The sequence below is a fragment of the Oncorhynchus mykiss genome, chromosome 17 (genome assembly GCF_057628025.1).
Source record: "Oncorhynchus mykiss isolate SJ-2025 chromosome 17, ASM5762802v1, whole genome shotgun sequence".
Taxonomy (NCBI): domain Eukaryota; kingdom Metazoa; phylum Chordata; class Actinopteri; order Salmoniformes; family Salmonidae; genus Oncorhynchus; species Oncorhynchus mykiss.
In genome coordinates this window covers 76325001-76348293 of record NC_143038.1, presented here as the reverse complement: position 1 = coordinate 76348293, position 23293 = coordinate 76325001, and the positions used below count along the sequence as shown (strand labels likewise).

Below are 23293 nucleotides of genomic sequence, written 5' to 3'. Positions count from 1 at the left end.
CTCTTTCCCCCTTGTCCCCCCCCCCCCCCCCCCCCAAGGTGATTGCCACCATCCCTAACAGCAAGCTACGGTTCCTGCGAGGGGCAGGCCAGCTGACCAAGAAGAACGAGATGCCCGGGGACGAAGACATGAACGAGGACAATGAGGAGATTGACCACGCGGAGAGGGAGCTGAGACGCGGACAGGTCCTCTGGTTCAGGGGGCTCAACCGCATTCAGACTCAGGTGAGGAACCAATGACAAGCTGTGGGAGAGACGGAGGAACCAATGACAAGCTGTGGGAGGGAAAGAGGAACCAATGACAAGCTGTGGGAGGGAAAGAGGAACCAATGACAAGCTGTGGGAGGGAAAGAGGGACCAATGACAAGCTGTGGGAGGGAAAGAGGAACCAATGACAAGCTGTGGGAGGGAAAGAGGAACCAATGACAAGCTGTGGGAGAGAAAGAGGAACCAATGACAAGCTGTGGGAGGGAAAGAGGAACCAATGACAAGCTGTGGGAGGGAAAGACCGATTACACTGTGAAAATACTACCGTCATGAAATATATATAGACCGAGTACACTGTGACTTTTCAAGATGACAGCGATGTATTTAACTTAACAAACATGTGACAAAAATACTGCAATTTCAATCTATTTTACACCTATCAGAGTGGATTTGAATGAGAAATAGTATTGGAGTACCTCAAGGATCCATATTAGGACCCCTGGCCTTAAGAAACTTTACATAAAGGTTCTACCTGATACCAGATACTACTAGATAGATGTATTTGTTGAAGTAACCCTGGGCATTAGACACCTACCTACTCAGATCCATCTCTACCCTGTTTGGGGTGTTTGGCTACTGTATCTAAATTTGAAGTACCACAAGGATAATAGTAGGACCTTTCCTATTATACCTGTATCTAAATCCATTAGTTCCAGTATTTCCTCCTCCTTAGACACATTGCATGACACTTCTACAGTAGGTGCTCAGTAGAAGGTGTCTGGTAGATGGTAGACTACAGTAGAAGGTGTCTGGTAGATGGTAGACTACAGTAGAAGGTGTCTGGTAGATGGTAGACTACAGTAGAAGGTGTCTGGTGGATGGTAGATGATAGATGGTAGACTACAGTAGAAGGTGTCTGGTAGATGGTAGACTACAGTAGAAGGTGTCTGGTAGATGGTAGATGGTAGACTACAGTAGAAGGTGTCTGGTAGATGGTAGACTACAGTAGAAGGTGTCTGGTAGATGGTAGATGGTAGACTACAGTAGAAGGTGTCTGGTAGATGGTAGACTACAGTAGAAGGTGTCTGGTAGATGGTAGATGGTAGACTACAGTAGAAGGTGTCTGGTAGATGGTAGACTACAGTAGAAGGTGTCTGGTGGATGGTAGATGATAGACTACAGTAGAAGGTGTCTGATAGATGGTAGACTACAGTAGAAGGTGTCTGGTGGATGGTAGACTACAATAGAAGGTCTGGTAGATGGTAGACTACAGTAGAAGGTGTCTGGTAGATGGTAGATGGTAGACTGCAGTAGAAGGTGTCTGGTAGATGGTAGACTACAGTAGAAGGTGTCTGGTAGATGGTATATGGTAGACTGCAGTAGAAGGTGTCTGGTGGATGGTAGATGGTAGACTGCAGTAGAATGTGTCTGGTAGATGGTAGACTGCAGTAGAAGGTGTCTGGTAGATGGTAGATGGTAGACTGCAGTAGAATGTGTCTGGTAGATGGTAGACTGCAGTAGAAGGTGTCTGGTGGATGGTAGATGGTAGACTGCAGTAGAATGTGTCTGGTAGATGGTAGACTGCAGTAGAAGGTGTCTGGTAGATGGTAGATGGTAGACTGCAGTAGAATGTGTCTGGTAGATGGTAGACTGCAGTAGAAGGTGTCTGGTAGATGGTAGACTGTAGTAGAAGGTGTCTGGCAGATGGTAGACTGCAGTTGAAGGTGTCTGTTAGATGGTAGACTACAGTAGAAGGTGTCTGGTAGATGGTAGATGGCAGACTGCAGTAGAAGGTGTCTGGTAGATGGTAGACTGCAGTAGAAGGTGTCTGGTAGATGGTAGACTACAGTAGAAGGTGTCTGGTAGATGGTAGATGGCAGACTGCAGTTGAAGGTCTCTGGTAGATGGTAGACTGCAGTAGAAGGTGTCTGGTAGATGGTAGATGGCAGACTGCAGTAGAAGGTGTCTGGTAGATGGTAGACTGCAGTAGAAGGTGTCTGGTAGATGGTAGATGGTAGACTGCAGTAGAAAGTGTATGGTAGATGGTAGATGGTAGACTGCAGTAGAAGGTGTCTGGTAGATGGTAGATGGTAGACTGCAGTAGAAGGTGTCTGGTAGATGGTAGACTACAGTAGAAGGTGTCTGGTAGATGGTAGACTACAGTAGAAGGTGTCTGATAGATGGTAGACTACAGTAGAAGGTGTCTGGTGGATGGTAGACTACAATAGAAGGTCTGGTAGATGGTAGACTACAGTAGAAGGTGTCTGGTAGATGGTAGATGGTAGACTGCAGTAGAAGGTGTCTGGTAGATGGTAGACTACAGTAGAAGGTGTCTGGTAGATGGTAGACTGCAGTAGAAGGTGTCTGGTAGATGGTAGATGGTAGACTGCAGTAGAAAGTGTATGGTAGATGGTAGACTACAGTAGAAGGTGTCTGATAGATGGTAGACTACAGTAGAAGGTGTCTGGTAGATGGTAGACTACAGTAGAAGGTGTCTGGTAGATGGTAGACTACAGTAGAAGGTGTCTGGTAGATGGTAGACTACAGTAGAAGGTGTCTGGTAGATGGTAGACTACAGTAGAATGTGTCTGGTAGATGGTAGACTGCAGTATAATGTGTCTGGTGGATGGTAGACTGCAGTAGAAGGTGTCTGGTAAATGGTAGACTGCAGTAGAAGGTGTCTGGTGGATGGTAGATGGTAGACTGCAGTAGAATGTGTCTGGTAGATGGTAGACTACAGTAGAAGGTGTCTGGTGGATGGTAGATGGTAGACTGCAGTAGAATGTGTCTGGTAGATGGTAGATGGTAGACTGCAGTAGAATGTGTCTGGTAGATGGTAGATGGTAGACTGCAGTAGAAGATGTCTGGTGGATGGTAGATGGTAGACTGCAGTAGAATGTGTCTGGTGGATGGTAGATGGTAGACTACAGTAGAATGTGTCTGGTGGATGGTAGATGGTAGACTGCAGTAGAATGTGTCTGGTAGATGGTAGACTGCAGTAGAATGTGTCTGGTGGATGGTAGACTGCAGTAGAATGTGTCTGGTAGATGGTAGACTACAGTAGAAGATGTCTGGTGGATGGTAGATGGTAGACTGCAGTAGAATATGTCTGTTAGATGGTAGATGGTAGACTGCAGTAGAATGTGTCTGGTAGATGGTAGATGGTAGACTACAGTGGATCCACCCTGAAGCTCCTCCAGGAACACTTTTCCTAGGTCTCCAGGAAACTAATTTCTACCGGACATAAAATATACTGTAGCATCTATTGGAATGGGTTGGGATGTGTGGTGCGAAGAGCAGCAGTAGGAGTGGGATAGGATGGGATGGGATAAGATGGGATAGGATAGGGTAGGATGGGACAGGATGGGATGGGATAAGATGGGATGGGATAAGATGGGATAGGATAGGATGGGATAGGATGGGATGGGATAAGATGGGATAGGATGGGATGGGATAGGATGGGATGGGATAAGATGGGATGGGATGGGATGGGATGGGATGGGACGGGACGGGATGGGATGGGATGAGAAAAGATGGGATAGGATAGGATGGGATAGGATGGGATAGGATAGGATGGGATAGGATGGGATAGAATGGGATGGGATGGGAAAGGATGGGATGGGATAGGATGGGATAGGATAGGATGGGATATGATGGGATAGGATGGGATAGGATGGGATGGGATAGAATAGGATGGGATGGGATGGGATAGGATGGGATAGGATAGGGTGGGATAGGATGGGATAGGATGGGATGGGATGGGATGGGATAGGATGGGATAGGATAGGATGGGATAAGATGGGATGGGATAGGATGGGATAAGATAGGATGGGATGGGATAGGATGGGATAGGATGGGATGGGATGGGATAGGATGGGATGGGATGGGATAGGATGGGATGGAATAAGATGGGATGGGATAGGATGGGATGGAATAAGATAGGATGGGATGGGATAGGATGGGATGGGATAAGATAGGATGGGATGGGATAAGATAGGATGGGATGGGATGGGATAAGATATGAATTGGGTGGGATGGGATGGGATAAGATAGGATGGGATGGAATAGGATGGGATGGGATGGAATAAGATAGGATGGGATGAGATAAGATAGGATGGGATGGGATAAGATAGGATGGGATGGGATAAGATAGGATGGGATGGGATAAGATAGGATGGGATGGGATAAGATAGGATGGGATAAGATATGAATTGGGTGGGATGGGAGAAGATAGGATGGGATGGAATAGGATGGGATGGGATGGGATAAGATGGGATGGGATGGGATAAGATAGGATGGGATAGGATAGGATAGGATGGGATGGGATAGGATGGGATGGGATAGGATGGGATGGGATAAGATGGGATGGGATAGGATAGGATGGGATGGGATGGGATAGGATGGGATGGGATAAGATAGGATGGGATGGGATGGGATGGGATGTTTGGGGTGAAGAGCAGCAGTAGAAGAGCAGCAGCATTAGATCTAATGTTTCCCTGGTGTCAGCATCTGTTATCTTTGATTTTCAGGAGGGGACATTTAGTTCGAAAACTTGCAAAGAGAGACGGTGGAGCTCCTCGTTACTGTTCCGCTCCTCATTCTAGCACATCTCTCGATTCTCTCTTATCACGTATGGACTCAGAACGTAATGGAGCAGCTAACTAATTACGGAAGACTTTAGTTCTGGGTTAACTGAGATGATCCAGCCACTGGCAGACGCTGGCACGGACATGGCGTTGACATCTGGAAGCTGTAAACCAAACTTGGCATCCCGTCAGCTCCATCTGATCGCGATAGAAACTCAGTCACTCTGGGCATTGTGATAGATGTCTCACCTACATGTACGTTAGAAAAACCAAGTTCCCTCCCGGAGTAGCCTGTCTGTCTAGCTTATTACCTTGGCCCTGTCTGCTGCAAACTGTCAGTCTATCGTGCTTCCATAGCTTGCCTGTCACAACCTGTCTGTCTATCGTACTGCCATAGCCTGTCTGTCACAACCTGTCTGTCTATCGTACTGCCATAGCTTGTCTTTCACAACCTGTCTGTCTATCATACTACCATAGCATGTCTGTCTTTCTGAGCAGCCTGTCTTGTGTTCTCCTCCTCCAGATCGATGTGGTGAACACGTTCAAGAGCGGCAGCTCCTATCAGGGCCAGCTACGGAGACAGTCCTCCACCACCAGTCAGAACCAGGATGTAACCAATGTTTCTAGTCCCAGTCACGTGTCCTTGTCCAATGCCCTTTCTCCTACCTCTCCTACCAGCATTGCCTCTCCCGCTGGGCGTGAGTCACTGTCCTCTGTCAGCTTCTGCTACTTCAGAGATGTCTTACAGTCTCCTACCATAGCAGTATCCCATTTTTTTACATTTACATTGTAAAACTCCTTGTTTTTCTAGAAATCCCATTGGAATAACCAGGAAACCAGGAAATCTGTGAATCCTCCAACCAGGATTTCTGGAAAACCTTGGAATTTTTGGGAAAGTTTTGCAAACCCTAGTCAGAAGTCATTTTCATGACAATATCACGTAGCCCGGTAAAACTCTGAAGGTTATGGTTAATCTATACATTCTACAGTCCAGAGATTATTCTTTCTTGTAGCTAATTTACACCAGTCTGGTTGCCAGATCTGTAAGGGTTTTAGCTAGCTCTAGCTAACTAGTTGGTAATGACCATGTCCTTGTGACCAAGCTAAGGTTGCGACATTTTTGTAATTTTCTCCAAATTCCCAGATTGGCAAGAAATCATGGTTGGAGGATTTCATGCTTTTCCCTCTCCTGATTCCGCGAGTCTTCCAATCCGGTTTTTCAGAATAAATTGGGAAAGTTACAGTATTTATGCAACTCTAGACCAGACCAAGCTAGTGGATCAGGAGTATATGTTGCATCTCTGAAGACATCTTCTCTAGACGTACTAATTTTCTTTCTGCATTTTCTTTTGCTTCTATTTTCTTAACATTCTGTTCATCTGTGGCTCGGCCTCCCCCAGAGTGCTGTTTTTTCATGGTTACATGTCTTTGTTTACCCAGAGTGCTGTTTTTTCATTGTTACATGTCTTTGTTTTCCCAGAGTGCTAAGAGTGGAGTGAGGCTACCGCCCACGGCGTGAATTTCAGGTTGTGAGTCCTTCCGTTGTCTGATAAACTTGATGTAAAACTAATTCAACAAAAAAACTCACCCGGCTGGGTAAACATTCAAGTATAAGTTTCAGCCAATGGTATCAACCCTTACTGAGCCATATAAAATTACTTTATGGACCTGACCTGATGGTTTCCATGCATGCGGAAGTCTATAGCGTCACATTATTTACAGGGGAAACCTGGACCCGGTGTCTCCCCCCACTATACAGCTGAGAAGACAAGATGGAAGATGGAAGTTCTCTCTCTCTCTGGTCTTTATGTAAATCAGAGGGCCTGTAGCCCTCAGTGTATACCTTTCTAGGGCGGCAGGTAGACTAGTGGTTAGAGTGGTGGGTCAGTAACTGGTATGGTCAGATAGACTAGTGGTTATAGTGGTGGGTCAGTAACTGGTATGGTCAGATAGACTAGTGGTTATAGTGGTGGGTCAGTAACTGGTATGGTCAGATAGACTAGTGGTTATAGTGGTGGGTCAGTAACTGGTATGGTATGGTCAGATAGACTAGTGGTTAGAGTGGTGGGTCAGGTAGACTAGTGGTTAGAGTGGTGGGTCAGGTAGACTAGTGGTTAGAGTGGTGGGTCAGGTAGACTAGTGGTTAGAGTGGTGGGTCAGGTAGACTAGTGGTTAGAGTGGTGGGTCAGTAACTGGTATGGTATGGTCAGATAGACTAGTGGTTAGAGTGGTGGGTCAGATAGACTAGTGGTAAGAGTGGTGGGTCAGGTAGACTAGTGGTTAGAGTGGTGTCTGCCATCCACACGCTGTCTGCCATCTGCCCGGTACGGTTGAAACCATCCGTGAAGAGCACACTTCTCCAGCGTGCCAGTGGCCATTGAAGGTGAGCATGTTTCCCACTGAAATCTGTTACGACGCCAAACTGCAGTTAAGTTAAGACCCTGGTGAGGACGACGATCATGCAGATGAACTTCTATGGGTTGTGTAAACCCATAGCTTCACCAGCTGTCCAGGTGGCTGGTCTCAGACAATGTCGCAGGTGAAGAAGCCTGGTGTAGATGTTGTAGGGTTTTGTGGTTACATGTGGTCTGCAGTTGTGAGGCCGGTTGGCTAATTCTCTAAAACGATGTTGGCGGCGGCTTATGATAGAGAAATTAACATTCAATTATCTGGCAACAGCTGTGGTGGATATTCCTGCAGTCAGGATGCCAAATGAACGTTCTCCCAAAACTAGAAACATCTATTTCAACGGAACATTTTAGTGGCCTTTTATTGTACCCAGCACAAGGTGCACCTGCGTAACGATCGTGCTGTTTAATCAGCTTCTCGATATACCACAGCTATCAGGTGGATGGCAAATGGGAAATGCCCATTAACAGAGAGACGTTAACCAATTTGTGCACTAAAGTTGAGAGAAATAAGCTTTTATTTTTTATTCAAATTTAACATTTCTGTGATCTTTCATTTCAGCCGATGAAATATGGGACCAACAATTTTACATGTTGCGTTTTATATTTTTTGTTCGGTGTTGAGTATATTTTAAGGATACTAGATACTACTATGTAATGTTTTGATAGGTATTTTGTCCAATGAGAATCGTAACAACAACAGTGACCAAACAGCGCTACTATGGATCCTATACTTGACTGTCTACTCAGCCATGCATGGAGTTAAGCTCAGAGAAACAGACCAGTATTATCTCGTGGTACAGCTAGTCGTCTGTGTGGCCTGTGTTCTGTTCTGTCATCGCCGTGTGCAGACAGCGGCATAACTACACGGTGTTGTCCCCGTTGCATGTTCCACCTTGTCCTGTTGGTTGTCTCGACGGCTGAAACTCCTGGTCTGTTTCCATTGTCTTGTTTTGTTGTAAAACTATTACGCTTTACAAGGCATCTCATCTACCCCCCCCCCCCCTCCCCCCACACACACACACACAAAAACCTGGGCATTCGTCCTGTATCTTCATATTCCTCATCCATTCACAGTCTCAATGGATGTCTACCCATCCTTGTCCTGGTACGTCTCTCTGAACTCTGAACTTTTTCCTCCTGCCGTTACCCGACTTCTGTAACTTGCATGTGTTTTTTTTTTTTATTTCTCTTTACATTTTCTTTTTATTAACGTGTCTTATCTCTTTATAGGTATATCGGACATTGGATCCTAACGTAAACAAATAACGAGTGTTGCCTTTATCTTTGTGTATTTTTTTTTAAATGTTTATTTTTTTACTTCCCAGTGTTTTGATCCAAATGAGCGAGTTGAACACGGACTGCAGTGTTCTACTCCTCTGCCTCTCCTCACTCTCTATCTGTCCGTCTGTCTATCTCAGAGGGTTCTCTATCACTACCTGCCTCAGCTGACTATCTTTCCTGACGGTTCTTATTTGCTCTGGTGTGTTCCCCCCCCCCCACCCCCCCTACACACAGATTCGGGTCGTGAACGCATTCCGTAGCTCTCTCTACGAAGGCCTTGAGAAACCGGACTCCAGACCGTCCATCCACAACTTCATGACCCACCCAGAGTTTAGGATAGAGGACTCCACCCCCCACATCCCCCTGATTGATGACACTGACTTAGAGGAGGACCCATCGCTGAGGAACACCCACCAGCCCCAGACAGGCAGCCAGCCCCAGTCCCCCAACAAGAACAACAATGCCGTCGACAGCGGCATCAACCTCACCATCGACACCACCAGTAAATCAGCTGCATCCTCCGGCCCAGCCAGCCCACTGCACAGTCTGGAGACCTCCCTCTAGTGGCCTGCAGCTGGCTGGTGGAGATGTCCCTCTGGCAGAGCAGTGTCCCTCTGACAGCTCCCCACTGCAATCTGGAATCCTTTGTCTTTAGGCCTGGTAGAGAACTTACCTACTGCAGCCTGGTGGCTCCCACACTGCAGTTTGGAGACTTCCGTCTTGCAGTCTCATGGAGACCTCATTGGTCTGCAGTTTGGATACCTTCCTCTATCTCCTGATGTCTCCTGTTGTCTCCTGTTGTCTCCTGGTGTCTCCTGATGTCTCCTGATGTTTCCTGTTGTCTCCTGCTGTCTCCTGCTGTCTCCTGATGTCTCCTGATGTCTCCTGATGTTTCCTGTCTCCTGATGTCTCCTGATGTCTCCTCATGTCTCCTGTCTCCTGCTGTCTCCTGTCTCCTGATGTCTCCTGTCTCCTGATGTCTCCTGTCTCCTGCTGTCTCCTGTCTCCTGCTGTGTCCTGTCTCCTGATGTCTCCTGATGTCTCCTGTCTCCTGATGTCTCCTGTCTCCTGCTGTGTCCTGTCTCCTGATGTCTCCTGATGTCTCCTGTCTCCTGATGTCTCCTCATGTCTCCTGTCTCCTGCTGTCTCCTGTCTCCTGATGTCTCCTGTCTCCTGATGTCTCCTGTCTCCTGCTGTCTCCTGTCTCCTGCTGTGTCCTGTCTCCTGATGTCTCCTGATGTCTCCTGTCTCCTGCTGTCTCCTGTCTCCTGATGTCTCCTGATGTCTCCTGTCTCCTGATGTCTCCTGTCTCCTGCTGTGTCCTGTCTCCTGCTGTACCTGGAGAAAGCATACTACTACAGCTATACAATCAGAAAGAGTAACAAAGCCAACGCACATGACCTGAGTGTGTGTGTGCGTGTCTGTACGGTATGTATGTGTGTACTGTGTGTGTGTGTGTGTGTGTGTGTGTGTGTGTGTGTGTGTGTGTGTGTGTGTGTGTGTGTGTGTGTGTGTGTGTGTGTGTGTGTGTGTGTGTGTGTGTGTGTGTGTGTGTGTGTGTGTGTGTGTGTGCGTGCGCACTGCTGACTGACTGAACCATGTTTCTAGCAGCAGTAAAGTAGAGAACCAGAAAGACCTGGGAGGAGTGAAAACCAGTCTAACCTAACCTTACTCCACAATAACAATGACTATATCTAAACCTAACCTTACTCCACAATAACAATGACTATATCTAAACCTAACCTTACTCCACAATGACTATATCTAAACCTAACCTTACTCCACAATAACAATGACTATATCTAAACCTAACCTTACTCCACAATAACAATGACTATATCTAAACCTAACCTTACTCCACAATAACAATGACTATATCTAAACCTAACCTTACTCCACAATAACAATGACTATATCTAAACCTAACCTTACTCCACAATAACAATGACTATATCTAAACCTAACCTTACTCCACAATAACAATGACTATATCTAAACCTAACCTTACTCCACAATAACAATGACTATATCTAAACCTAACCTTACTCCACAATAACAATGACTATATCTAAACCTAACCTTACTCCACAATAACAATGACTATATCTAAACCTAACCTTACTCCACAATAACAATGACTATATCTAAACCTAACCTTACTCCACAATAACAATGACTATATGAATAATAGTTTGAATTACATAAAAACATTTTTATCGCTCCTGCATGAATGTACTTTACCCCAACGTTTTTATTTAAATTGTTTTCAAAACATTTTTTGTTGAATGATTTGATTGGGTGGGTCGGTAGGAAGTGCTGTGGACTTTAAAGACAACCGATTCACCCGTCTGTGAGTTCCCTGTGTGGTTTAAGTGTAACGATGTATTTATAAATGAGATCAAGTTTGTCGGGCTCGACTTGCACAGTAGATTTGCACCTGTTTGGAAAAGAGGATAATAAATAAATAATAATAAATAAATAGTATTTCTTAAAGATAGTATATATACATATATATAAAGAGTTTATCTTTGTTTGTTGGCATGTTGCCTTGTTTCTTCTTTAATGGTTCTAACTATTTTAACTTATTTATGTCCTAAAGAGAATGTCATTTGTTTACAACACCTGTAGATACTTCCTGGTTCATTTGTAGGGTGTCAAACCATTCAGCAGATGTAGTTGAGGAAAAACTCGAGTTGTTTTGAGTTCTGCTCGTTGGTGTTTATAACATACTGTGTACTGAACTTGCCTGCTATCTTGTCAAATATTGTAGATAATTTTAGAGGATAACAAAAGAAAACCAAAATATAATGGTATATATATATATATATATATATATTCATGTGGCATTGTGTTATTATATGATTGGTAGGATGAACTCTGAACGGCTTCCTTCGTTTCCACACAGAGATCTGAATAAGACGAAAGGTTTATTTCTTTAATTACTATTTCTCTTATTTTTTTGTTATTGTTCATTAAAAAGCGTAAACGTTGAGACTGAGAGGGTGAACAGGCCTTCTATAACAGACATGTCTTCTATTTAAAATTTACTTGTTTTAAGGAAAATGTTTTCATTTTTGTGTGACCGTGAAAGACTGCAATGGATTCATATTAGAAATTGCAAACTAAGTTATATTTGGGGCTTATCTGTATGGAAAAATCTAAAAGTTGTTTTAAAAATCTTGTGATATATTGTGTTGATTTCTTTAATTTTACATTTTTATTGATTTCTTGTTTTCCTTCAAAAAGAAAGAAACACACAGCTATCCAGAAATGGTTGGCGTTTTGAAAAAACAACAAAAACAACAATAAAATGGAATTATGCTTTGACTGTTTTTAAAAACGTGGAACAAGAGAAGAAGAAAAAATAACCCCCCGACCTGGATGAAGTTCTGGGTTGAACCTCTCTGTACTGTTACTTGTGTTTCTGATTGTTTTAACCAAGCTTGTCTTCCTGCCTTCAACCAAGTATACTCTAGCATCTTAAAAAGTATTCACTAGTTGTTATAACTATTTATTGTGCTTTTAAAAGAGGAGGAAGCAGAGAACGAGAGGGACCAAAGCAGGAAGGGACACATCATTTTGCTATCCATCCAAAAGGCATTGAGATGTCGATAATAGCGGCCCAGACCAAATCTATTGAGTTATTGTTATATTTCTATACGTCATTGAAAAGCATGATGTAATAAGCAAGTTGAACCAATCCAATTGTTCTCCTCTGAATGAGTCTTTTGGTAATTATATCTTGATCTGATTTGTCTTTTCCTTCCTGTGTATTTCATTATTAAACCCCTTCTGCCATCAGATCAGGAGAGAGTGCACCAAGGTTTAAGTTAAACTCGGGCCTGTTGAAGAAGGACCATTTTTCATATTCTTTTTTTTTCATTCAGAAATGTTTATCTTGACTTCTAAATTTGCTTGAAAAAAAACGCTTTTCTATCAACGTTTTCTTTTAAACCTTGATGTTTTTCTGTAAAACAATTTACATCAAAAAAAACTTAAACCGAAGGTTCACCATTCTCCCATATATACATTAAATATATACATTAAATCTATACATTCAGCTCTATACATTCAGCTCTATACATTCAGCTCTATACATTCAGCTCTATACATTCAGCTCTATACATTCAACTCTATACATTCAACTCTATACATTCAGCTCTATACATTCAGCTCTATACATTCAACTCTATACATTCAGCTCTATACATTCAGCTCTATACATTCAGCTCTATACATTCAGCTCTATGCATTCAGCTCTATACATTCAGCTCTATACATTCAGCTCTATGCATTCAGCTCTAAGATGACAAAACAGTGATTAGTAGAGTTTTCTACTAAGACACGGAGGAATGTCTCCTAAGAGGATCCGTTCAGGCTAGTGGGCTGTGTTCTACTAAACACTACTAAATAACTCTATAACAGACGTCATTACCAACCAGGGCTTGTATTCAAGATTTGTTTTCGAGTGCTGATCTAGGATCAGGTCCCCGTCTCTTATTCACGGTCATTTAAAAGGTCAAACTGATACTACTGGGGAGGGGGGGGGGGGGGGGGGGGTCCTGATACTACAGGGGGGTCCTGATACAACAGGGGGGTCCTGATACAACAGGGGGGTCCTGATACAACAGGGGGGTTCTGATACTACACGGGGGGTCCTGATACTAGAGGGGGGGGGGGGTCCTGATACTACACAGGGGTCCTGATACAACAGGGGGGGTCCTAAGCTGTTGGTCAAATCACACCATGCTACACAGCATCTCCAAGCTGTTGGTCAAATCACACCATGCTACACAGTATCTCTAAGCTGTTGGTCAAATCACACCATGCTACACAGCATCTCCAAGCTGTTGGTCAAATCACACCATGCTACACAGCATCTCCAAGCTGTTGGTCAAATCACACCATGCTACACAGCATCTCCAAGCTGTTGGTCAAATCACACCATGCTACACAGCATCTCCAAGCTGTTGGTTAAATCCCACCATGCTACACAGCATCTCCAAGCTGTTGGTTAAATCACACCATGCTACACAGCATCTCCAAGCTGTTGGTTAAATCCTACCATGCTACACAGCATCTCTAAGCTGTTGGTCAAATCACACCATGCTACACAGCATCTCCAAGCTGTTGGTTAAATCCTACCATGCTACACTAACCCATCCAACTGACGACAACAGTATTGAAACTGACCTATAATAATGATGTATCCTATTAATTATCATGCTTATTGCAATATTTCACCTCTATATACTGTACTTAGCAGCATGCATGTTGTGGAACAAAGAAGACGCTGAAATGCCAACGGTGAAATGTGGCCTACCAGCTCATTGATGGATGTCAATAGTATTCTCTATCATCCGACTTCTTGTTTTCATGATTACATTTTTTTAAATCTATATAATAATTGTAAATAAAGAACTCAATGTCTTTGCTAATTTACTACTATGCAAAATGTAATTCTGATTGTTACCCCCCCCCCCCCCCCCCCCCCTCCCCCGAGTGTGTTTCTGGAATGTTTGTGATTAGTTTAAAAAGGGGAGTAAATTATTTTCTAGCTTGACGAAAGTTATGAAGTGAGACTCTTGTTGCTGCTTGACTGCCCCGTTACCACGACTCCAAGACAGATAATTAAATAAATATCCTGAGCAGCATGAACCAGAATGGTGTTATGACCCTTGTCATGTGATGTCTGCGCTGTATGGTGATTGGTTCTCTGAATGATGTTATGACCCATATCATGTGATGTCTGTGCTGTGTGGTGATTGGTTCTCAGAATGATGTTATGACCCGTGTCATGTGATGTCTGCGCTGTGTGGTGATTGGTTCTCAGAATGATGTTATGACCCGTGTCATGTGATGTCTGCGCTGTGTGGTGATTGGTTCCCAAAATGATGTTATGTATTTTGTATTTACTATGGATCTTCCTGGGGTTCAGCAAAATGAAGGCAGTTATACATTTTTAAAACATTACAATACATACATAGCCGATTATATAACATATTAAGTGTGTGCCCTCAGGCCCCTACTCTACTGCCACATATCTATAACAAAATCAATGTGTATGTGTTTGAAAAGTCTGTATGTTATCGTGTGTTTGTATCCATGTGTTTTACAGTACCTACTGTTCCATAAGGTGTATTTTTATCTGTTTTTTACTGCATGAGATACTTTATAAAAACAAAAAACTTGATGTTGTAGTCATGGCTCTGTGTAGTACTGTGGAATAGAGTTCCATGTAGTCATGGCTCTGTGTAGTACTGTGGAATAGAGTTCCATGTAGTCATGGTTCTATGTAGTACTGTGGAATAGAGTTCCATGTAGTCATGACTCTATGTAGTACTGTGGAATAGAGTTCCATGTAGTCATGGTTCTATGTAGTACTGTGGAATAGAGTTCCATGTAGTCATGGCTCTGTGTAGTACTGTGGAATAGAGTTCCATGTAGTCATGGCTCTATGTAGTACTGTGGAATAGAGTTCCATGTAGTCATGGCTCTGTGTAGTACTGTGGAATAGAGTTCCATGTAGTCATGGCTCTATGTAGTACTGTGGAATAGAGTTCCATGTAGTCATGGCTCTATGTAGTACTGTGGAATAGAGTTCCATGTAGTCATGGCTCTATGTAGTACTGTGGAATAGAGTTCCATGTAGTCATGGCTCTGTGTAGTACTGTGGAATAGAGTTCCATGTAGTCATGGCTCTATGTAGTACTGTGGAATAGAGTTCCATGTAGTCATGTCTCTATGTAGTACTGTGGAATAGAGTTCCATGTAGTCATGTCTCTATGTAGTACTGTGGAATAGAGTTCCATGTAGTCATGTCTCTATGTAGTACTGTGGAATAGAGTTCCATGTAGTCATGACTCTATGTAGTACTGTGGAATAGAGTTCCATGTAGTCATGGCTCTATGTAGTACTGTGGAATAGAGTTCCATGTAGTCATGGCTCTATGTAGTACTGTGGAATAGAGTTCCATGTAGTCATGGCTCTATGTAGTACTGTGGAATAGAGTTCCATGTAGTCATGGCTCTATGTAGTACTGTGGAATAGAGTTCCATGTAGTCATGGCTCTATGTAGTACTGTGGAATAGAGTTCCATGTAGTCATGGCTCTGTGTAGTACTGTGGAAAAGAGTTCCATGTAGTCAAGGCTCTGTGTAGTACTCTGCGCCTCCCACAGTCTGTTCTGGACTTGGAGACTGTGAAGAGACCTCTGGTGGCATGTCTTGTAGGGTATGCATGAGTGTCTGAGCTGTGTGCTATTAGTTTAGATAGACAGCTCTGTGCATTCAACATATCAATACCTCTCACAAATAGTGATAAAGTAGTGATAAAGTCAATCTCTCCTCCACTTTGAGCCAGTAGAGATTGACATGCATATTATTAATGTTAGCTCTCTGTGTACATCCAAGGGCCAGCCGTGCTGCCCTGTTCTGAGCAAATTGCAATTTTCTTAAGTCCCTCTTTGTGGCACCTGACCACACGACTGAACAGCAGTCCAGGTGCGACAGAACTAGGGCCTGTAGGACCTGCCTTGTTCATAGTGTTGTTAAGAAGGTAGAAACTAGGTCCTGTAGGACCTGCCTTGTTCGTAGTGTTGTTAAGAAGGTAGAAACTAGGGCCTGTAGGACCTGCCTTTTTGATAGTGTTGTTAAGAAGGTAGAGCAGCACTTTATTATGGACAGACTTCTCCCCATCTTAGCCACTGTTGTATCAATATGTTTTGACAATGACAGTTTACAACCCAAGGTTAATCCAAGCAATATAGTCTCCTAAACTTGTTCAATTTCCACATTAATCATGACAAGATTTAGTTTAGGTTTAGGGTTCAGTGAACAATTTGTCCCAAATTGTTTTTGAAATATTTAGGACTAGCTTATTCCTTGCCACCCATTCTGAAACTACCTGCAGCTCTTTGTGAAGTGTTGCTGCCATTTCAGTCGATGTGGTAGCTGATGTGTATAGTGTTGAGTTTACTCAAAGCCAGTGACATGTCATTAGTAAAGATTGAAAAATGTAAGGGGCCTAGACAGCTGCCCTGGGGAATTCCTGATTCTACCTGGATATTGTTGGAGAGGCTTCCATTAAAGAATACCTTCTGTGTTCTGTTAGACAGGTAACTCTTTTTCCACAATATGGTAGGGGGTGTAAAGCCAAAACTTTAACTTTATGATCGATAATGTCAAAAGCTACAAAACAGCCCCCACAATCTTTTTATCATCAATTTCTTTCGGCCAATCATCAGTCATTTGTGTAGGTGTTGTGCTTGTTGAACGTCCTTCCTTATAAGTGTGCTGAAAGTCTGTTGTCAATTTGTTTACTGTAAAATAGCATTCTGTCTGGTAAAACACAATTTTTTCCAAAAGTTTACTAAGGGTTATTAACAGGCTGATTGGTCGGCTATTTGAGCCTGTAAAGGGGGCTTTACTATTCTTAGGTAGCGGAATGACTTTCTAGTAGTCTTAAATTGATTGGTTCTCAGAATGGTGTTATGACCCATGTCATGTGGCATCTGTGCTGTGAGTTGATTGGTTCTCAGAATGGTGTTATGACCTGTGTCATGTGGCATCTGTGCTGTGAGGTGATTGGTTCTCAGAATGGTGTTATGACCCGTGTCATGTGGCATCTGTGCTGTGAGGTGATTGGTTCTCTGAGAGATAACAACACTGTTAAACATCAATACCAGATCAAACTAATTCATTATCAATTATTATTATGTTATTGAAGTACCATGTTTATGAAGAATGCAATGACCACTCAGTTCCTTGGCTGAGATGGGAGAACCAGCCAGAATGTTCCTACAGCACTTCAGCAAGCTGGGCTTCATGGGAGAGTGGCCAGAAAAAGGCACGTAACAGCACGACTGGAGTTTGCAAAAAGGCACGTGAAAGATTATTTCGTCCGATGAGACAAACATTTAACTCTTTGGCCTGAGTGCAAAGAAGGATATCTGGAGAAAAGGCACAGCTCGTCACCCATCTAACACCATCCCCACCTTTTCAGCAGCAGGGACTGGGAGACTGGTAAGGATAGAGTGAACAATGAATGGAGCTAATATTGGAAAATCCTTAAATAGAACCTGCTTCAGAGTGCAAACGACCTCAGACTGGGGGAGAATATTTACGTTTGGACAGGACAATGACCCCGAGCATACAGCCAAAGCAACGCTGGATTGACTTCAGAACAAAGGTGAAAATCCTTGAGTGGTCCGGCCAAAGCTGTTCACCGCCTCTCCTCATCTAATGTAAGACTTTCAGAAAATCTGCAAGCCCAAGACGACTCAAAGCTGTGATAACCGCCAAAGGTGCTTCTACAAAATATTGACTGTGGGGTGTGAATACTTATGTAAATGATATTTGAAAACTGTTCATGTTCAATACATTTGCTAAAAACATGTCTTCACGTCACTATGGGGGTATTGTGTGTAGATGGGTGATGGATAAGCATCTATTGAAATCAGGCTGTTCAACAAAATCTGGAATAAGTCAAGGGGTCTGAATACTTTCTGAAGATACTGTAACTATAACCTCCTCACCATTACCATCATGTAACTAGAACCTCCTCACCATTACCATCATGTAACTAGAACCTCCTCACCATTACCATCATGTAACTAGAACCTGCTCACCATTACCATCATGTAACTATAACCTCCTCACCATTACCATCACGTAACTATAACCTCCTCACCATTACCACCATGTAACTATAAAGTCCTACACCCTCACCATTACCATCACATAATGTCCTCCTCACCATTACCAGCATATAACACTTCCCCACATATTTGTTGGTCATCTGTTAACTAAAGATTAGCATTTATATTTGAAATGGTATCATAACAGCTAGAAGATGCTGCCATACCAAAGTATATTCCAGGTGATTCCGTGGACAGCTTTCCAGGTGATTCTGTGGACAGAGTGTTCTAGGTGATTCCGTGGACAGAGTGTTCCAGGTGATTCCGTGGACAGAGTGTTCCAGGTGATTCCGTGGACAGAGTGTTCCAGGTGATTCTGTGGACAGAGTGTTCTAGGTGATTCCGTGGACAGAGTGTTCTAGGTGATTCCGTGGACAGAGTGTTCCAGGTGAATCCGTGGACAGTGTTCCAGGTGATTCCGTGGACAGCTTTCCAGGTGATTCTGTGAACAGAGTGTTCCAGGTGATTCTGTGGACAGAGTGTTCTAGGTGATTCCGTGGACAGAGTGTTCTAGGTGATTCCGTGGACAGAGTGTTCTAGGTGATTCCGTGGACAGAGTGTTCTAGGTGATTCCGTGGACAGAGTGTTCCAGGTGATTCCGTGGACAGTGTTCCAGGTGATTCCGTGGACAGAGTGGAAGTTGTTAGAGGCGAATATGACAGTAGCTGTCATTAGGCAGTGTTGCCAGATTTGATTCACCTTGCTGCAGAAGCTGAATCAAAATCCCATCAAATTGCTCAATCTCAACACTAGACACAGGCCCTGTCGTTCCAATGCCTTACTTGCCACCAGAGGGTGCTCTCTGATAAGATATTTAAAACATTTAGGAAAAGCTAATGAATATTATATACTCTGAGTATACCAAATATTCCTGTGGAACGCTTGACACAAGGTGCTGGCCAATGTTGATTCCAATACTTCCCACAGTTGTGTCAAGTTCCGTGGTGGACCATTCTTCATACAGATGGGAAACTGTTGTCTGTGAAAAACCCAACAGAGTTGCAGTTCTTGACACAAGCCGGTGCGCCTGGCACCTACTACCATACCCTGTTCAAAGGCACTTCAATATTTTGTTTTGCCCATTCACTCTCTGAATGGCACACATACACAATCCATGTCTAAATTGTCTCAAGGCTTTTAAATCCTTATTTAACCTGTCTCCTCCCCTTAATCTACACTGATTGAAGTGGATTTAACAAGTGACATCAATAAGGGATCATAGCTTTCACCTGGATTCACCTGGTCAGTCTATGCCACTGCAAGAGCAGTTGTTCTTAACAGTTTGTACACTCAGTGCATATACCTAATTATAAACATGGGTAATTCGAGCCCTGAATGCTGATTGGGTGAAAGCCGAAGTATATATCAGACGGTATACCAAAGGTGTGACAAAACGTTTATTTTTACTACTCGACTTACGTTGGTAACCCGTTTATAATAACAATAAAGACACTTCTGGGGTTCGTGGTAGGTGGCCAATATACCACAGCTACAAGGGCTGTGTCCACGAACTCCTCGTTGCATCGTCCATGCGAACAGCCCTTAGACGTGGTATATTGGTCATTTACCACAACCCCTTTGGCCTTATTGCTTTCTGTAAGTTACCTGTATATGTATCTGGAGAAAACCACCGAAGTGGAAAAGGGGAGAACATTCCTCTTAGACAAAAAAAATGCTTCACCAATCATTTATAAGCACAAACATTCTCTATTAAAAACACTCAATCTCAACTCTGGTCCTCTAGGTGAATACCCCTGATATAGATCATTATGGTCCTCTAGGTGAATACCCCTGATATAGATCAACTCTGGTCCTCTAGTTGAATACCCCTGATATAGATCAACTCTGGTCCTCTAGGTGAATACCCCTGATATAGATCAACTCTGGTCCTCTAGTTGAATACCCCTGATATAGATCATTATGGTCCTCTAGTTGAATACCCCTGATATAGATCAACTCTGGTCCTCTAGGTGAATACCCCTGATATAGATCATTATGGTCCTCTAGGTGAATACCCCTGATATAGATCAACTCTGGTCCTCTAGGTGAATACCCCTGATATAGATCAACTCTGGTCCTCTAGTTGAATACCCCTGATATAGATCAACTTTGGTCCTCTAGGTGAATACCCCTGATATAGATCATTATGGTCCTCTAGGTGAATATCCCTGATATAGATCATTATGGTCCTCTAGGTGAATACCCCTGATATAGATCAACTCTGGTCCTCTAGTTGAATACCCCTGATATAGATCAACTCTGGTCCTCTAGGTGAATACCCCTGATATAGATCAACTCTGGTCCTCTAGGTGAATACCCCTGATATAGATCAACTCTGGTCCTCTAGGTGAATACCCCTGATATAGATCATTATGGTCCTCTAGGTGAATACCCCTGATATAGATCAACTCTGGTCCTCTAGTTGAATACCCCTGATATAGATCAACTCTGGTCCTCTAGGTGAATACCCCTGATATAGATCAACTCTGGTCCTCTAGGTGAATACCCCTGATATAGATCAACTCTGGTCCTCTAGGTGAATACCCCTGATATAGATCAACTCTGGTCCTCTAGGTGAATACCCCTGATATAGATCAACTCTGGTCCTCTAGGTGAATACCCCTGATATAGATCAACTCTGGTCCTCTAGGTGAATACCCCTGATATAGATCAACTCTGGTCCTCTAGTTGAATACCCCTGATATAGATCAACTCTGGTCCTCTAGGTGAATATCCCTGATATAGATCAACTCTGGTCCTCTAGGTGAATACCCCTGATATAGATCATTATGGTCCTCTAGGTGAATATCCCTGATATAGATCATTATGGTCCTCTAGGTGAATACCCCTGATATAGATCAACTCTGGTCCTCTAGGTGAATACCCCTACTATAGATCAACTCTGGTCCTCTAGGTGAATACCCCTGATATAGATCATTATGGTCCTCTAGTTGAATACCCCTGATATAGATCAACTCTGGTCCTCTAGTTGAATACCCCTGATATAGATCAACTCTGGTCCTCTAGGTGAAAACCCCTGATATAGATCAACTCTGGTCCTCTAGGTGAATACCCCTGATATAGATCAACTTTGGTCCTCTAGTTGAATACCCCTGATATAGATCAACTCTGGTCCTCTAGTTGAATACCCCTGATATAGATCAACTCTGGTCCTCTAGGTGAATACCTCTGATATAGATCATTATGGTCCTCTAGGTGAATACCCTTACTATAGATCAACTCTGGTCCTCTAGGTGAATACCCCTGATATAGATCAACTCTGGTCCTCTAGGTGAATACCCCTGATATAGATCAACTCTGGTCCTCTAGTTGAATACCCCTGATATAGATCAACTTTGGTCCTCTAGTTGAATACCCCTGATATAGATCAACTCTGGTCCTCTAGTTGAATACCCCTTACTATAGATCAACTCTGGTCCTCTAGGTGAATACCCCTGATATAGATCAACTCTGGTCCTCTAGGTGAATACCCCTGATATAGATCAACTCTGGTCCTCTAGGTGAATACCCCTGATATAGATCATTATGGTCCTCTAGGTGAATATCCCTGATATAGATCATTATGGTCCTCTAGGTGAAAACCCCTGATATAGATCAACTCTGGTCCTCTAGGTGAATACCCCTGATATAGATCATTATGGTCCTCTAGGTGAATACCCCTGATATAGATCAACTCTGGTCCTCTAGGTGAATACCCCTGATATAGATCATTATGGTCCTCTAGGTGAATACCCTTACTATAGATCAACTCTGGTCCTCTAGGTGAATACCCCTGATATAGATCATTATGGTCCTCTAGGTGAATACCCCTACTATAGATCAACTCTGGTCCTCTAGGTGAATACCCCTGATATAGATCATTATGGTCCTCTAGGTGAATACCCTTACTATAGATCAACTCTGGTCCTCTAGGTGAATACCCCTGATATAGATCAACTCTGGTCCTCTAGGTGAATACCCCTGATATAGATCAACTCTGGTCCTCTAGGTGAATACCCCTGATATAGATCAACTCTGGTCCTCTAGGTGAATACCCCTGATATAGATCAACTCTGGTCCTCTAGTTGAATACCCCTACTATAGATCAACTCTGGTCCTCTAGGTGAATACCCCTGATATAGATCAACTCTGGTCCTCTAGGTGAATACCCCTGATATAGATCAACTCTGGTCCTCTAGGTGAATACCCCTACTATAGATCAACTCTGGTCCTCTAGTTGAATACCCCTGATATAGATCATTATGGTCCTCTAGTTGAATACCCCTGATATAGATCAACTCTGGTCCTCTAGGTGAATACCCCTGATATAGATCAACTCTGGTCCTCTAGTTGAATACCCCTGATATACCTTGATTCGTACCTTGTCAGCTCGGGGATTCAAACTTTCGGTTAATTGTCCAACGCTCTAACCACTTGGCTACGCTGCCGCCCCGACTTGTTATCAAGCCGTGATTATTTATTTAAATCAGCTGTGTAGTGATGGAGCGAAAAACAAAAGGTCGTTGACCCCATGGACTGAATTTGGGAAACGCTGCTTTAATGAATTACAGTGAATTATAGTGAATTTTTGTATATTATATTGTATTGTAGTGTATTACAATGTATTATCGTGTATTATAGTATATCATAGTGTTTTATAGTATATCAAAGTCTATTATACTGTATTATAGTGTATTTTAATGTATTACATTGTGATCGAATGTGACCAAATCTATTTCTCTCCATAACAGAATAGAGTTAGGCTGAATAAAGGCCCCCAGAGGACTCACGTGACTGACAGTGCTCGTGTGTAATCAAGGTGCGCGTGTGTGTGTGTGTGTGTGTGTGTGTGTGTGTGTGTGTGTGTGTGTGTGTGTGTGTGTGTGTGTGTGTGTGTGTGTGTGTGTGTGTGTGTGTGTAACCGAAGGGAGGCTGGTGAAACGGTTCGTCCTAACAGAGAGAGAGATGGAGCCATAGAAATAGACGGATATGAGTGTACATACCCATCTCTATCTCTCTGGTCTGAGGGCCCATCTCTATCTCTCTGGTCTGATGGGCCTTCTCTATCTCTCTGGTCTGAGGGGCCATCTCTATCTCTCTGGTCTGAGTGGCC

The 23293-nt window shown here is 43.3% G+C and overlaps 1 protein-coding gene and 1 long non-coding RNA gene across 8 annotated transcripts in view; one reads left to right on the top strand and one right to left on the bottom strand.

Moving 5' to 3' along the window:
- LOC110504360 (plasma membrane calcium-transporting ATPase 2) overlaps positions 1-11795 on the top strand; it is a 181472-nt gene extending 169677 nt beyond the window's left edge. For 3 of the 7 annotated variants that reach the window (XM_090206504.1, XM_090206505.1, XM_090206506.1), the window contains 2 exons: positions 39-224; positions 8719-11795. In XM_090206504.1, coding sequence (XP_090062630.1) covers positions 39-224; positions 8719-9048 — 516 coding nt within the window. In that variant the 3' untranslated portion in view covers positions 9049-11795. Of the gene's footprint in view, positions 1-38; positions 225-5315; positions 5491-6272; positions 6322-8718 lie in introns of all 7 variants that reach the window. The other 4 variants (XM_090206507.1, XM_090206508.1, XM_090206510.1 and 1 more) reach the window with 4 other exon arrangements.
- LOC149976510 (uncharacterized) overlaps positions 1-23293 on the bottom strand; it is a 989396-nt gene that overhangs the window by 374401 nt on the left and 591702 nt on the right. The gene's annotated exons all lie outside the window — the stretch shown is intronic.